The sequence below is a fragment of the Myxocyprinus asiaticus genome, chromosome 37 (genome assembly GCF_019703515.2).
Source record: "Myxocyprinus asiaticus isolate MX2 ecotype Aquarium Trade chromosome 37, UBuf_Myxa_2, whole genome shotgun sequence".
Classification (NCBI taxonomy): domain Eukaryota; kingdom Metazoa; phylum Chordata; class Actinopteri; order Cypriniformes; family Catostomidae; genus Myxocyprinus; species Myxocyprinus asiaticus.
Window position 1 is genome coordinate 42,891,815 of NC_059380.1, and position 17,394 is coordinate 42,909,208.

Below are 17,394 nucleotides of genomic sequence, written 5' to 3' on the forward strand. Positions count from 1 at the left end.
GTGTTAACCGATTGCCAATGTTTGGTAAGTTACTCTAAAAAAGTAATTAATTACTAACTACTAATTACATCTTCTACAGTGTAAATAGAATACTGTACCAATTACTCTTTCTGAAAAGTAATTGCATTACTTATTACTAATTACTTTCTAAAACCCTGATCAACTTCGACCAGATGAAAAATACAAGGATAGACATGAAACTGTTCTTTTAATTCTGTCAAATAAATCATATACAATCACATAAATTATTCTTGAACTAGCCAAAGAATTAAAGGGGGCAGCGTTAAATTGAAAAACATAAATTTTAACATCAGAGGTTAAATTTCGATTTTAATTTCATTATTGTTTTATATAGAATTGTTCTAGAGTCTATACAGTATTTAATGCAATTACATCAGAAGTAACAGTAATTAAATTACTGAAAAAGAAAGAGTAATCCCTTACATTACCTTTTCAAATAAAAGTAATTTAATTACAATAATTAATTACTTAGTAATGCATTACACCCAACCCAGCCGAAAGCGATGTGTCTATGTTGTCTGGTGAAGTTACTGTGACATGTTTAATAATATATATGACTTCTGAAATTGACTTCTTGTAATTGTTATATTGCATATTTAAGCTTATTATTTTTACATTTAATAAAGAATGTTTTATCCCCATTATTTCTGAATCCTTGTTTTATGTTATTGTGTGCATTGCATAGACATACTATTGAAGCAACTGAGGCTGGACAATATAGTATAAAAATAATAAAGTCTTCTTTATTGTCATTCTTAAACTCGTATCAGCCATATCACGAATTTAAAATTGTAGTACAATTCAAACATTAATAGTAGATAAAACACTTGAATAATCATATTAAGATCTACTGGTGGTGGCTGAGGAGAGTCCCCTGTTCTCTTTTTAAAAGTGCTTTTAATGTAGTGTCAGAAATGCAATTTAAGTGTAAAATTCATTCAAATATGTAAATAAGAGTGTTTTTTATCTTCATCAAAGCAAATAATATTTCCATTTCAAATGTTTAATCGCATAACATAATATCAACATGAAAATAGCACGTTATGACTCTGGCTCCAGTCATGATCACATACAGGTGATGTCCAGGTAAACTCAAATTGGGACATTCATCTGCCAGAAGAGCAGTGCCGAAACATGACTGACGTAATATATTCTTCCGCAAATTGCTTGCAATTTTAAGTTTCAACCACAGATGTTGCTTGAGAGTACAAAGTTCCGTAGTGCAGATTTAAGTGTACAAAGCAACATTTTGATAGTTTGTGTCTTGTAGGTTTCTCTGAACAAAGAGAAAACTACATAATGATTTAACTGCTTGAAAACAGGTGAGGAAGCAAGAAAACTTGTGTGCATCAGGGTTATCAACATTAAGCGCTTGCTTACAGATATACCATATACAGTCCACCAAATGTTCAAGGAGTGTCTGGAAATGGTCATTGTTTCCCTGACATTTGTTATTGGATCAAAACTAATCAAACAATACAAATACAAACAGCAGGAGCTCCTTCCCACCAGGAGCATCTTTCCTGAGATCGTTCATCCCCACGATAGTGGCTCTGATTGACCTCTTAAATTTTCTTTATCAAAGTGCAAGTACTGTGCCTGACCAAAAGTGAGTGGACTCCTGAACACCACACCTATGCGTGCTTGTTGAACATTTACTTTCAAATCCATCTGCATTAATATTGAGTAGCTCGTCCCTTTGCTACTTTAACAGCTTACACTTTTCTGTTTCAACAAAGAGAAAACTACCTAATGATTTAACCCCTTAAAAACAAGTGAGGAAGCAAGAAAACTCGTATGCATCAGCTTTTTAATACGCGTCGGTACATCAGATCTTTTTTATTTTTTTTATTTTAAGCTGTGGAAAATAGGATGTTTGTCAGATTACAATATTAAACTAACAAGCAAGAAAAATAAACCCAAAGAAAAACATTCTGAAACAAAGCTGCAGATTTCTCACACCTTCTCCTGTGGTGTCGAGAACTTTTCTCTTAGTGTGTCCCTTTGCTAATACACTGAAGTAGCGGGAGCCAATTACATTCATCAGAAGATGTCGCTGACTGGAACAAAAGCATCAGGCTGTTCAGGCACAGCTGGTGTGTTTAGAAGTGGATTACTTTCATACGGCTCAGTTCTGAGGCTGGCTGGATGTCTGTGATGTGAGGCAACCGTACAGAGAGCAGTTTCCTCTTGGTCTCAATCCTGACATTTGTTAAAGAGACTCCCCAGAGTGCTACACTCGTGCCCTCATGCTGATTAGCTGTATAGCATTGCGATGTCGACATACATCGCAACAGACTCTCACAATAACAGCTGCGGTGAGAATTTCACATAGATGAAACTAATGAAAAGGTCAAAGCCGATAGACGAGTTGTGCATATGAAGCTCAGGGATCCTAGAGTCTCTACTGTTTTCATCTTACACACCTCTTAGGATCTGTCCTGCATGATCCTGCTGAAAAGACCAGTTTAGACCAGCATGAATTCCCATGCTATTCCAGTCTGGTTAATGCTGATTTGATGCTGGTCAAAAACTACTGGTCAACCAAGCATGGTCTTTCTTGTGAAGCTGGTTGACCGAGGACATCTTGCTGCTGAGTCAGCAGTGTTGGACGTCTTACAGTTGACTCTGCATATTAAACTGGGGCATGTGAAAGTATTTTAACATAATAATAATAATAATAATAATAATAAGGGTCTGGGTAGCTCAGTGGTAAAGACGCTGGCTACCACCCCTGGAATTCGCTAGTTCGAATCCCAGGGTGTGCTGAGTGACTCCAGCCAGGTCTCCTAAGCAACCAAATTGGCCTGGTTGCTAGGGAGGGTAGAGCCACATGGGGTAGAGTCACATGGGGTAACCTCCTCGTGATCGCTATAATGTGGTTCGTTCTCGGTGGGGCATGTGGTGAGTTGAGCGTGGTTGCCGCGGTGGATGGCGTGAAGCTTCCACACACGCTTTGTCTCCATGGCAACGCGCTCAACAAGCCACATGATAAGATGCATGGGTTGACGGTCTCAGACTCGGAGGCAACTGGGATTCATCCTCCGCCACCTGGAGTGAGGCGAATCACTACGCGACCACGAGGACTTAAAAGCACACTGGGAATTGGGCATTCCAAATTGGGAGAAAAAGGGGAGAAAAGCCACACAATAATAATAATAATAATAATAATAATAATAATAATAATAAATAAAACAATCTCCACACATCACTCTCAGGAAATCGGAACTAATGAGAGAAAGTGTTTTCTGTTTATACAGCTCAGCTGTAAATGGGTCAGATCTAGAAAATAATTTTTGGGGTGGCAAGGGGTGGCATGAGGACTATGAGGGGTGTCAACACAAAAGTTAGCACCCAGGCATAATTCTTCTGGATTAAAATACCAAGCTTTATTAGTACAAGTACTAGTTCATTTATTTAAGTCAAATTACAAATGCCTATGAATATGTAATACAGTTGCAGTTACACAGAGGCCTTAAAGTACTCCTTGTGCTACTGTTTTTCGAATACTAAAATGCAGTTGTGCATTCTTACAAAACATTAAAAATAAATAACAAAATATCAATCTCCAGAGCGCCAAGACATTGTCTATTAAACACATGAACAGATTCTAAATGTTCCTTAGCTTGATCTGTTCTAGTTGTCACACTTTTTACTTGTATATCAGAGTAGGTGGTAGATTTATTTTTAAAGTCATATATCTGAATAGCCACATACATTGATGTCTTGGCTACAAAATTCAACATTTTCAATATTATAGCCCAGGAAAAAAAGATAACGTTCATTGAACACTTGTTGACCTTTTGTCCACTAGGGGTTAGTTGTCACAATGGAACCTGCTATTAAACTAGTGGCATGGCATTCATGTGAATATTCATGTGATCATCCCTTTTTATTGTATATTGTAACATTTGACGTAACGTTAGGAAGAAAGTCACGAGAGCTGGATCTAAGTGCGACTAAAAAGAGTTTAATGAAATGAAGTAAACAAAGTACAAAATAACGGAGTAAACACAGGAACAAAAGAAACATCCACAATGGGAAAACACAGGAACAAAGGAAACATTCATGATGGGCACTGGTCATACACAGGAGGTCAAAACACATAACAACTGACAAGGACTGAACAGAAATGAAACACAGGCGAGGACAATCAAGTACAGCTGGCAGTGATGAGGGCAGGGAATTATGGGAAGTGTAGTCCGGGAGGAACAGATGACAGGGGAGAAACACAAGGCAAAAACAGTGAATCATGAGAGAACCCCCCCTCTAATGGGCGGCTCCTGATGCCCAAGGAAGGCTGGTCAGGGAGGCAGGGCCAAGATGGAGCCGGAGACCAAGGATACCAGAGCAGAACAGGCAGAAGGACGGGAGACCAGAGCAGATCGGGTGGACGGCTGAGAAACCAAGGAGACCAGTGCAGATCAGGCGGACGGCCAGGAGACTCAGAAGACCAGAGCTGATCAGGTGGACGGCCAGAAGATCCAGGAGACCAGAGTATATCAGGCAGATGGCCAGGAGACCCAGAAGACCAGAGCAGATCAGGTGGACGGCCAGAAGACCCGGGAGACCAGAGTATATCAGGTGGACAGCCAGGAGACCCAGAAGACCACAGCAGATCAGGCGGATGGCCAGGAGACTCAAAAGACCAGAGCAGATCAGGTGGACGACCAGAAGACCCAGGAGACCAGAGTATATCAGGCAGATGGCCAGGAGACCCAGAAGACCAGAGCAGATCAGGTGGACGGCCAGAAGACCCGGGAGACCAGATTATATCAGGTGGACAGCCAGGAGACCCAGAAGACCACAGCAGATCAGGCGGATGGCCAGGAGACTCAAAAGACCAGAGCAGATCAGGTGGACGACCAGAAGACCCAGGAGACCAGAGTATATCAGGCAGACGGCCAGGAGACCCAGAAGACCACCTCAGGGTAGGGACTGGATCAGGAGGCCTGGGTGGCGACCATAGGGTTGAGATAGGGTCAGGAGGCCTGGGAGGCAGACACAGACTAGAGATTGGAGCCGTAGAAGACTCTGTGGGCGGAGCCGTGGAAGGCGGAGATGTAGTAGGCTCGGGGGACAAAGCCATGGCAGGCGGAGCCGTGGGAGGCTCGAGGGGCAAAGCCGTGGAAGGCGGAGCCATGGGAGGCTCGAGGGGCGAAGCCGTAGAAGGCGGAGCCGTGGCAGGCTCGAGGCTAATAATCCAGGATGACTGGGAAATTACCTCAGTGGTCATGAACATGAGCAGAGTCTCGGGAGCGACCTCTGTGGTCGTGGGCATGGACAGAGACTCGGGAATGACCTCTGTGGTCATGGGCATGGACAGAGACTCAGGAATGACCTCTGTGGTCATGGGCATGGACTGAGACTTGGGAACGACCTCTGTGGTCGTGGGCATAGACAGAGACTCGGGAATGACCTCTGTGGTCGTGGGAGTGGACTGAGACTCGGGAACGACCTCTGTGGTCGTGGGTGTTGACAGAGACTTGGGTACAACCTCTGTGGTCGTGCACATGAGCAGAGACTTGGAAACAACCTCCGTGGTCATGTACATGGACAGAGACTCGGAGACAACCTCTGTGGTCATGTACATGGGCAGAGACTTGGAAACGGAAGCCTTTCTCCTCCTCCTCCTCCGAGAGGCTGAAGTTGGCAACGCAGGCTCTGGGACAGACGAGGCTGGCAATGCTGGCTACAAGCAGTATAAAGAAAATACAGAGCAATAAACAGAATACAATCAGTGTTAATAAACCATAAAACACTATGGTTAAGAAATGTCCAAAGATAGAGATTACAGAAAAGATTTGAGAGCAGATTTATAAATAGCTAAAGAAGAAGCAGACCTAACATGAAAGGGCAGGCTGTTCCAAAGTTTGGGAGCCGCAATGGAGAAAGCCCGACCGCCCTTAGACTTACAGTGACAATGGGGGAAGGATAAGAGAAGTTGATTATACGATCTTAGCACTCTTTGAGGACAGTAAGGATTCAAAAGTTCACTGATGTACTTAGGTGTGAGACCAGATAGAGCCTTATACACATAGACAGCCATTTTAAAATCAATTCTATAATTAATGGGAAGCCGGTGTAAGGATGCTAAAATGGGAGAAATATGATCCCTCTTTTTTGTATCAGTAAGAAGTCCAGCTGCCGCATTTTGAAAAATCTGAAGAGGAGAAACAGCAGTTTGAGGCAGATCGATGTACAGAGAATTACAATAATCCAATCGTGATGTAATAAGAGCATGGATCACAGTCTCCAGGTCTTTCTGAGAAAGCAACTGTTAAATACTCCCCCCACTCCTCACTGGAATGCGAGACCGGTGTGGCGCATAGTAATCTAACTAGAGTTAGACTGATGAACTATATTACTTAGTGGAAAAATTGTTTTTAAACAAAATAAAAAATAAAAAAATAAATCAAATATTTAACTATACAGTATATTGAATATTGGTATCTTTTATAATATTGCTGTTACTGCTGCTTTATTAAAGCAATAAGGCATGCATTACAGTGATTTTACCATGGTTAAGTGCCATTCTTAGGCATGCAACAAAGAGGAACACACCTTAGATGTAGTAAAATCCATCACACACTGTTCGGTTATAAACAAGACTGACATCACATTCTATAACTGAAGTGACTCATTTTAAAAGTGAGTTTAGTTGATATGTGCTGTGTGAACAGATAGTCAACAGCTTGAAGGTTTGGAAAAGCCTGTTCCCTTTGAAAGGCCGACATATTTTATTTTGCCAGGTTTGTATCTTCAGCACTCTTCAGTGGTTTAGTCAACAGAATGTAATTCAGTTTATTTGTATAGTGCTTTTTACAGTACATATTGTTGCAAAGCAGCATTACAGAAAAAAGATAATTAAAAACAGAAATATATAAAAACAGAAAAGCACTGCATTACAAAACTCTAAGATGTCATATAGATGCAATAGAGTCTATAGATGAGGAGGACATCTTTGCAACCTCTGGCTGACATGTTATTTAAGCAAACACACATCATAAATACATGTGTGCACAAATATTAAAATGAACAGATGAAATTCTGCCATGCAGTATTAATGACAGTCTTGACTAATTTGTTGAAATATTTGACACTGGATAAATGTTCTTGACATGTGTTACTCTGCTGCTCTCAGAGTCACATGGACACTTCTGACACACAACAGATGATCTGATTTTATTTGTTTATTTCCTTGTACAGCACCGTTGACTGACAAACCTCCGAAGATCCTTTACCCATCTGAAAATAAGGTCAGCATCATGGAGCTGCAGTTAGGTAAGAATGCTGCTTTATTACCATATTATGTGCTGTTATTCTGTAACCATCTGAGTCTCTCATTAATGCAGCATTAACCCCCCATTGTGATGCGACCTTGTGCTCCTCTATGTGTAGAAATATCATTTGATGATTTGAGAGGTGTGTGTGTGTTAAAATGATGGCACTGTGTTTGATCACCTGTGTAATGTGTCACAGTCGCACCTTTGTAAGACAATAGCGCTTTTATTTGGCACATTTCACGCTCGTTTACAGTTAAATGAGCATCAGAGACGTGACTGGACTGAACACGAATGACCGTTTTTACAAAGACTAACCAGCACAGATCACTGGAGACTTTGTGAAAAGAAACTACTAAAACTACAAACACAATTTCAGAGTCCAAAGACTATTTACTATGTACTAGGGCTGGTAGAATTAACATGTTAATTTCAGTAATTATTTTATTTATATTTTAACGTGAAAAAAAAAAAGAAAAAAAAAATGCAGCTAAGGCAATATCCTTTTTTTTTTTTTTTTTTTCCTTTCAAAAAAACTTAAATGTGATAGGAGAAAGGTGTCCCGAGTTGCAGGTTTGGAACAAACCGAGGCACTTTTGTACAATAGGTGAAACTTCACTAATGTTTTTCCCCACTTTCTGTGGCTACCATTGGCATATAAATTTTCACGCTCGATTCAACTGCACATCCTCGCACAGAAACTGATTGTGTGAAGCAGTGCATACTTATTCATTGTGTGCGACACATGTCCCGGGCATAATAAACACATGACTGGATTTACTGTAAGGAGAATGAAGATTCTTCATCCGTAAGTGGGCGTGTGATACGGGCAAAATGCTGTATCTCTTCGCATTGCACAAAAACGGTCATCTGAACCCGTTTCAAAAACGAAACCGCCCGAGAGAGACCCAGCATTTGTACGATAGAGACTGAAGGACCTGGTCGTTCAGCAAACTGCAGACATTGCAGAGACTGAATGATAGTCAGAGAAAATAATAGTTTTGAAATTTTAAATTTCATCAAATTAAACTTCAGCAGTCAATATGTTTTATATCTGTATGTATAGTGTCTAATAATGCATTGGCAACGTACACTTAGATTCAATTCATATCAAACTTTATTGGCAAGAGAAACTTGTCCATTTGATCCTATAATTAAAAAATGGCAACTAGAAAACAGCAGAAGATTTAGCCCAAATTGAAATTACAACATGTCCACTGATTTTATGGCATGTATACATATACTTGTATAAAAGATTAATACCTGTAAAAATGGGGGGCATGGGTAGCTCACCAAGTAAAGATGCTGACTACCACCCCTGGAGTCGCGAGTTTGAATTCAAGGCATGCTGAGTGACTCCAGCCAGGTCTCCTAAGCAACCAAATTGGCGCGGTTGCTAGGGAGGGTAGAGTCAAATGGGGTAACCTCCTCGTGGTCGCTATAATGTGGTTCTCGCTCTCGGTGGGGCGCGTGGTGAGTTGTGCTTGGATGCCGCGGAGAATAGCGTGAAGCCTCCACATGCGCTACGTCTCCGCGGTAATGCGCTCAACAAATCACGTGATAAGATGCGTGGATTGACAGTCTCAGATGTGGAGACAACTGAGATTCATCCTCCGCCACCCGGATTGAGGCAAGTTACTACGCCACCATGAGGGCTTAGAGTGCATTGGGAAAATTAGTTTAATTAACTTTTCTAAAAAAAAAAAAATTAAAAAAAAGGTACTTAACCAATTTATTTCAAGTTCTTTGAGACAAAGTATAAAGAAAATAGATTTATGATGATTTTTTAATGTTTGTTGTAATATATCATTTACCATAATTTAATTGCGATTAATTGCGATTAATCATAGAAAAAGTTGTGATTAATTAGTAAAAAAAAAAAAAAAAAAAAGCTATTCACAGCCCTACTATATATTGAAAAAACTACATGCCGGATGTATAAAAGGAAGTTCCGCCTTACAGGTAAATGAGCCAATCACCTTTTTAATACAAACATCACCTGTCAGTCATCTCGAGAATGGGGAGTATTCCAAAATGTCTCACCAGGAAACATTTTAGAATTTGTATCAAATGTCAAATTTAATAGTTTTTTTTTTGTTGTTGTTGTTATTGTTGTTATTGTTGTAATATAGTACTGAATTCTATTGTATGTCTTGTTTTACTTACCTTGATCTTGCCATGAAAATAGCCATTGATGCTGACCTGGTGACACGTCGCGGCTAGGACACAGCACAGGTATCAAACACAGGGCACGTCGATGCGGTTCAGGTAGCGGACAGTACCCACAAAAGTTACCAAGTTTTTTCCCTTTAAGAATGAACAACGCTAGAGTAAATAATCTATTTCCATTGATTATGATTTGGGTCAAATATAATGGAAAATATGCGAGCCTCTGGAGTCATAGCTGGTGGCAGTGTGCGTACCTTCATTGCAAACAGTTGTTCTGAATGTTAGAATGCTCCATGTCATCCAACAGATGTGTCCGGTATGCGAGCCCCATTAGCTGGTCTCCCAGCCTGGTCTCTTTGCTGCTTTTAGAAGGGTTTTGGGACTTGGCCAGCCAACTTATCTAATTAAACATGATTGTCCAGGCCAGGAGACCAGCTTACCAACTTAAATTAGCTAAAGACCAGCAAACCAGCTTTGGTTTTTTAAGCTGTAATTTTTCAGCAGTTTTCTATGGTAATTGATGACAGGTTTGTCCACGCCAAACAAATAAGTCTAACCCATTCTGTGTTCTTTTCTTCTGTAATATTTTGTCTTACTCATTTTGATTTGGATATAAAACTTTAGTTTTGACCATTCGTGGAAAGTGAAGTGTTTTGATGTAAAGTCATCTACATCTGTTCCTGCAGAGACTCTTCAAAATATCGGCTGCTGTTGGTGGTTTTCGTGTGATGATCAGGTGTGGTCAGTTTGAGCCGGTTTAAGGTTCAAGCCTTTAAGCATGTCTCTACAGGAGTGATTATTCCTGCATTGGATGTTTGTGGTAAAAAGTTGTTTGTGGTTGGTCGGGTTGAGTTGTTTTTCTCTTAATGAAAGTGGCAGAAGGTTTTGTGTGATCTTTTTTGGCTTGATGTGATTTGAGGGTTTTGTATTAGGAAAAGCAGTTTATGAGGGTAAAATATCCTGGTTACTTGCGTAACCTCCGTTCCCTGATGGAGGGAATGAGACGTTGTGTCGATGTAGTGACACTAGGGGTCACTCTTGGGAGCCCGAGACACCTTGGGTCTTTGATAAAAGGCCAATGAAAATTTGCATGTCACTCCCCCGGACATACGGGTATAAAAGGAGCTGGTATGCAACCACTCATTCAGGTTTTATGCTGAGGAGCCGAGACAAGGTCCGGCCATTTCAGCGGGTAGTTCAGCGTTGTGGCAGGAGGTTTGAGAGCACCAAGTCCCTGTGTGCACACAACATGTCCCGAGAGTAAGCTAGGACTAGCCAATCATCGAGATAGTTGAGAATGCGAATGCCCACTTCCGTTAACGGGGCAAGGGCTGCCTCTGTGACTTTCGTGAAGATGCGAGGAGACAAGGACAGGCTTGTACTGATACGCCTGACCCTCGAATGCAAACCGCAGGAAGGGTCTGTGTCGAGGTATAATCGAGACATGGAAGTACGTGTCCTTCAGGTCTACCACCGCAAACCTATCTTGATGCCGGATGCTCGCCAGAATGCGCTTTTGCGTCAGCATCTTGAACGGGAGTCTGTTTAAAGCCCGGTTCAGTACTCGCAGGACCAAGATTGGCCGCAACCCACCGCCTTTTTTCGGTATGATGAAGTAGAGGCTGTAAAACCCCTTCTTCATCTCGGCCAGAGGGACAGGTTCTATCGCACCCTTCGGTAGGAGGGTAGCGATCTCTGCACGCAAGGTAGCAGCGTTTCCGTCCTTCACCAAGGTGAAGTGGATACCGCTGAACCTGGGCGGACGCCTGGCGAACTGAATCACGTAGCCGAGTCAGACGGTCCGGACCAGCCATCGCGACGGATTGGAAAGTGCATGCCACGCATCCAAGTTCCGCGCAAGGGGGACCAAAGGGACAATGTCATCGGACGTACCGGCAGGTGGGGCCTCGCGGCGGGGCGGAGCTCGAGGTGCCACACCATGTCGTGGCCGTGCTGAGTCTAGGGACATCGAAGCACTTACCTGGCTCCTTGTGACCAACCCCGGAACAGCCTGGGATGGGGGAGGAAGAGGCCTGTCCTCGTGACCTGTGGAGACTGTCACATCGGGGGCGGACATGTGCCACAGCTTGGCATGCAGAGGAGGGGAGACCGCCACTGGAGCACCAATCCTGCAAGGAAAAACCCGTGGATGGTGGTCGTGACGACGACCATGCACACTGAGTATGTGACCCAGGGAAGGAGGAAACTGCTCTTTTGCTGAACTGTTGGGAATCGCAGCCACTTGGGCATGCGGTGAAATCAAACAAAAAGGCAACAAAAAATCCACCCGGCCCTCCACCGGGGGATGGAGTGGTCTTCCTACAGCTCCAGTTGAGTGGGTTTCTTCGACCCTGGGTCGCCCCTCTCAGGGGCACTTTGATGACCTTCATGGGTTCTTAGCATCCGACTGTGAGACGGGTGGCATCTGCTTCCTGCGGTGGACTCCACGCCGGGGCCGGGCCGAAGGGGCGGGCTGCGGCAGAGCCGGTGAAGTCACTGCAGGGGGACGCCCTTGGCGACGAGCAGACAGGGTGCGGGATCTTGAGCCGCGCCAGGGCAGGATATGCCAGATAGCCTTCATCTGCTGCTTCACCGTCGAGAACTGCTGGGCAAAGTCCTCGACGGTGTCGCCGAATAGGCCAGCCTGGGAAATGGAGGCAGCAAGGAACTGTGTCTTGTCGGCCTCAACCATCTCGACCAGGTTGAGCCAAAGGTGGCGCTCCTGGACCACTAATGTGGACATCGTCTGCCCGAAAGACCACGCCATGACCTTCGTCGCTTGGATAGTGAGGTCGGTCGCCGAGCGCAGTTCCTGCATCAGATCTGGGGCGGAACTACCCTCGTGCAGTTCTTTTAATGCCTTGGCTTGGTGGACCTGCAGGAGAGCCATGGCGTGCAGGGCAGAGGCGGCTTGTCCAGCAGTGCTGTAGGCTTTAGCCGTCAGGGACGATGTGAACCTACAGGGCTTGGATGGGAGCTTTGGGCGTCCGCGCCAGGTGATAGCGCTCTGCGGGCATAGGTGCACTGCGAGTGCCTTATCCACTGGGGGAATTGCCGTATAGACCCTGGGGGTAGTGAGGGCGGGGGAACTGAGGAATCAGGACCAGGCAGTAAAAGGTGCCCCCCACGATTTTGTCAGCTCCTCGTGCACTTCCGGGTAGAAAGGCACTGGAGCGGGGCGTGGCTGCTTTGAGCGGTGCCGCGAGCCCAGGAACCAATCATCGAGCTGCGAGGGTTCGGGGGAGATTGGAGGGCTCCACTCTAGCCTGACGCTCACGGCCGCCCGGGAAAGCATGTCCGTCATCACTGCATCAGCCTGTGACTGGGCAATCGTCCCCGAAGGGGGGAGCCCAGCTGAGGCTTCTGTGTCTGACTGGGCAAGCCCGCTCTCCGATGCTGCGCTCGAGAGCTCATCAGCTTCACGGGCTCCGAACAAGAGGCCAGACTCGCCATGGGACGAGCCGGCGGACTCATCCGGAAGCCCGATTGAGGCAGATGAGAATGCTGGGGAATGGGAGGTCCGCGGGGGGATACCCGGCGGAGGCGATCCCATTGGGGTCCCCAAATCACCCCCAGTGCTAGCCGCGCTGGCCTCAAACCCGTAGGTAAAAGGACAGAGGCGGGGAGCCGCTGCTTCTTATGAAAGCAAGCCGCGACCGCAATGTTGCCATGGTCATGTTCTCGCAGTGAGAACATGAACCATCCACGAACGCTGCCTGCATGTGGGTCGCGCCCAGACATGAAAGACAGCGATAATGACCATCTGAAGTTGAGAGGTAACGACCGCAACCAGGAATAGCACACAATCGGAAAGGCATCTTTAAAAAGACACATCTTTAAAAAGACGTTCCGTGTGTGCCGCTCTTTTAGAGAAATATACTCTTTTAGAGAAATAAACTCTTTCAGAAAATATACTCTCTTTTTTCTGCCGAAGCGCCCAGGGGCGTTCTCTGCAGTGCACCAGTGCAGAGGAGGGAGAAGCCGCTGAAATGCGCCGTCAGATCCATTAGAGGTGAATGAACAGTAAGAATTCAGCTCAATGAGCATGACCGTTCGACTCTGAAGAGAAAATCTGAATGAGTGGTTGCATACCAGCTCCTTTTGTACCCGTATGTCCGGGGGAGTGGCATGCAAATACCACTATCCAATTTTCATTGGCCTTTTATCAAAGACCAGATGTGTCTCGGGCTCCCAAGAGTGACCCCTAGTGTCACTACATCGACACAACGTTGAGTGAGTGACAGATAGGGAACACAAACAAGCGTGAACTCTTTTTTTCATTAAAGGTGGTTTATGTCTAAAAATGTGTTGTTTTCTGAAGGCTTTTGTTGCTATACCACCACTAAGACCTGATGAATGAAGTGTGTGAGTTGCGATCAGCAGGTGAAATGTAAAATGTTCTATTAATAATTATATGGAATTCGTTTAATTTACCAGCAGCATGGACTAATGGGTTATGGTTAGGTAATATATTAATGCACACTTGCTCTCATGTACACAAATCCCACTTTTGCTTTTAAGTTCTCCATTGAGCCCAACACTGGTGTCCAGCAGATCTTTATTCTGTTCTTTTGTCCACCGCGAGTGTCTTTTCTTACTTCTGGTCTAATAACCCTGGCGCTCGCTTCTGCCCGTGTCATTCTTAACAAGCACCTCATGCATTTTGTGTCACTCGTGACTCCTGACATTCAGTCAAGTCTATGAGATGTGACATCAGACCGTGACTCAATGGCAGCAGCACCAGCCTCTCGTCTCCATCTGAATGAAGCACAATGTGTGAGCGCAACTGTCAGCAACTCCACCAGAATCCTTTTGGCAAGTGGGTCACCAGTAGATCAGTTGGACTTGTTTTGTGTTTTATGGATCAACTTCTGTCACATGACAGGCCTTAAGACAACAGTACTTTTACACCAAAAGAGTTTAAAGTGTTAAACCACAAGAGATTCATGTACTGAGGGTGGATTTGGTTGTAAAACATTCATTTATCGGAAGTAAAAAAGTTTATTTTATAAATTGTTTTATCAGCAAACAATTTGATTTAAAAGTTGAATTATGAAGTGAACATGAATTTCAGACTGTCTTGGTATTTGGTATTTTATTGACAGCATGAACAGAACTTGATTATCACGTTCTCCAGCATGATTTGAATGTTTCTATGATTTCAGCGTCTGTATAGAGTTCACATGACCACATGGTTTGTATACATTTAATTTGTCACCTAGAAATAACAGAATATGAAATTATTATTATTTGTTTTCAATATTTCATATTACAAAAATGTCTATTTCCAGGTTTACATTTCGAGTCATTGTGCATTTTCAGTGTGGTCTCAGACTTTTGGATCTGTATTTACAATAGAATAGTTGTCATATTTTACATGTGGCATATTTTACATATAATACATAAAATATGATTGTCTAGTCTAGTTTAGCTGAATTGTACCCTAACTGTTTAGGACAGTCTCTCCCCATTAAGGAAACAGCTCTATATTTTTCTGTTTTATTTTCAGTCTGTAATCAGAACTAGACATTTTTTATAGTTCTTTTCAGGCTGGTTGGTTCTCTTAAAATTTAGTTTTTATAGTGCCACAAAGTGACAGTGTTTACAGTCTTCAGGAAGTCAAACTACTAATGGAATAACAACAACAACAATAATAATGATAATAATAATAATAATAATAACGATACTAATACTAATACTAGTAATAATAATGACTGTGGAACAACTCTAGATTTCAGTGCTAGGGTTGATTCCTTGTGTTTTCAGCGGTCTGTATGTTTGCAGTGCGCTGAAGTCGAGCACTGGTGCTTTGGTAAATGTCACCGCAGTGACATTTTACTATTAACTGGCTCTACATATATAACTTTATCATTTAATCATTGAATTACTAACATGTGAAATCATTTTCAATGAATATATGACCAGTATTGCAATATTGTTATGCAGTCAGATAATATGTGGCATATGTACATTGATTGTGATGTCAAGAGGAGGACTGCTTTCTCTCAACTAACTAAACAGTATTTTTCCCCCTGCCACAGTCAGTTTGCTCATCGGAGGCTTTAAAACATTACAGCATGTTTTTCTTTTAAGTTGCTTTGAAACAACTTGTATTGTGAAAAAAGTGGTACAGATAACTGATTTAAATAGATGCATATTCATATGTATTTATTTATTTCATTTGTTAAACGCTGATGTGATGTGTGTTCAGGTGACGGCCTCTCCGTTTCTATGTTTGATACGCTGTTCAGCTAAGTCACTTATTTTGCCTGTCCAACTGAAATAAAATGATTTCATTTTCAAATACTGTATGTGTAAACTTATTGCTATGTAAGTCATGCTACTTCCAATGGGTCTGCTGTTCTCAATAAAATATCAGGTATCAGGTATAATTACTCCACTCAACATGCAGATCAGTCTGCTAAGTATCTGTGAGGGGGAGATGAATCACTCAACTCTGTAAATGACTGTCCACCATGCATCAATATCTGTAGGCTTTAACTGCGCTAATAACTAAAACTATTAACTAAGCACTCTTCACTGGCGTGCTCCGACTCCACGTCAGTCCACAGCACCACAGCAAAATAAATAATATTTCATTGTGAAATTTAGGGTGTCCAAATGTCCACTTTTTCACAGACATGTCCTCTTTTTCGTACCCGATAAAAAAGCGTCCGGCCGGGATTTAAAAACTGGCTAGAAATGTGTTGGATTTGTCTTTGTCTTCATATCGATGTGCTTTCTACAGTCATTATTCTCTCTCTCTCTCTCTCGCTCTCTGTGCGTGCTGTACAGAATAAAACACCCTCTTCATCAGACGCTTTCTGTATTATATTTAACTGAAAATATTGACTGAATCGAGACATCATCAAGTATACTGCATATCAGGGAAATATGAGGGAAGAAACAAACCCTGCATCTCTATTCACATAATATCTAAACGAAATATTATCTGACAAGTACAAAACATGCCAGCCTTGAGAGTTTTTCCTAAAAAAAATGTATCTTCAGGGAAATTCTCCTGGGCACAACAGGAAGGCTAAAAAAAAGTTTTGGAGGCAATCAAAGTAAATATTATTATGTGCACTTGAGGTAAATGAGACTTAAAAGTGGTTACATATTCACAACAGTTTTTTATTTTTTCATTTATTTTTATTTATTTTTTATCAATTATATTTATTTACTTTCTTTTTATATATTCTTATATATTTATATACTGGGATTGTACATAATTCTCAGTATCTGCTAACCTGAAAAAAAAAAAAAAGGATAGTTGATTGAAAATTTTACGTTCTGTTATCATTTGCTCACCGTCATGTCGTTCCAAACATGTATGACCGTTTTCGCTTAACCCATAGAGCACAAAATGAGATTTTAGGTAGAATTCACTGAATTCACCATTCACTGCTGTTGTATGAAAATAAAAAGAGAGAGAGAAAAAAAAATGATGACTATGGTGTAAATGGTATACGGTGAAATCTTGTTCAGCATTTGTAATTGGATTTTGCTGATCAGTTGAGAGCAAATTACAGACTGAATCTCCTCTGACCAGCGTTCAGTCTGTCTGTTGTTACAGGATCCACAGAGTCTATTTGTATTGATTGAAATGATAAAAGCGTACCTCTAAAATGGATGAGCTGTTGATTTGTACTTTTCATTTTTCTGAAATCCTATAACATACAGTAATGATTACTGCAGGATTCAGAATCAGATCTCCTCTTGATCTGTTCCAGTCCACACGAGTCGATTCAAATCCACTTTCAGCGGCTCCGTGACACAGTGTTCATGTGAATCTCTTGTCGAGAGACAAACAGACTCTCAAAGCTGAGAATGAGATGAGCATGTACTGAGCTCAGCAGCATGTCATTAGTGGTGGGGTTATAAAATGGACATGAACTATTGTTGGTGCATCGCTATTTTT

At 42.4% G+C, this 17,394-nt stretch overlaps 1 protein-coding gene across 1 annotated transcript in view; it reads left to right on the forward strand.

Annotated features, from left to right (window-relative positions):
- Nucleotides 1-17,394, forward strand: part of LOC127428129 (interleukin-1 receptor accessory protein-like 1-B) — a 456,537-nt gene that overhangs the window by 239,400 nt on the left and 199,743 nt on the right. Inside the window, exon 5 of the mRNA XM_051676232.1 lies at nt 7,231-7,305. Within this exon, the coding sequence (XP_051532192.1) occupies nt 7,231-7,305 (75 nt within the window). The remainder of the gene's footprint in view (nt 1-7,230; nt 7,306-17,394) is intronic.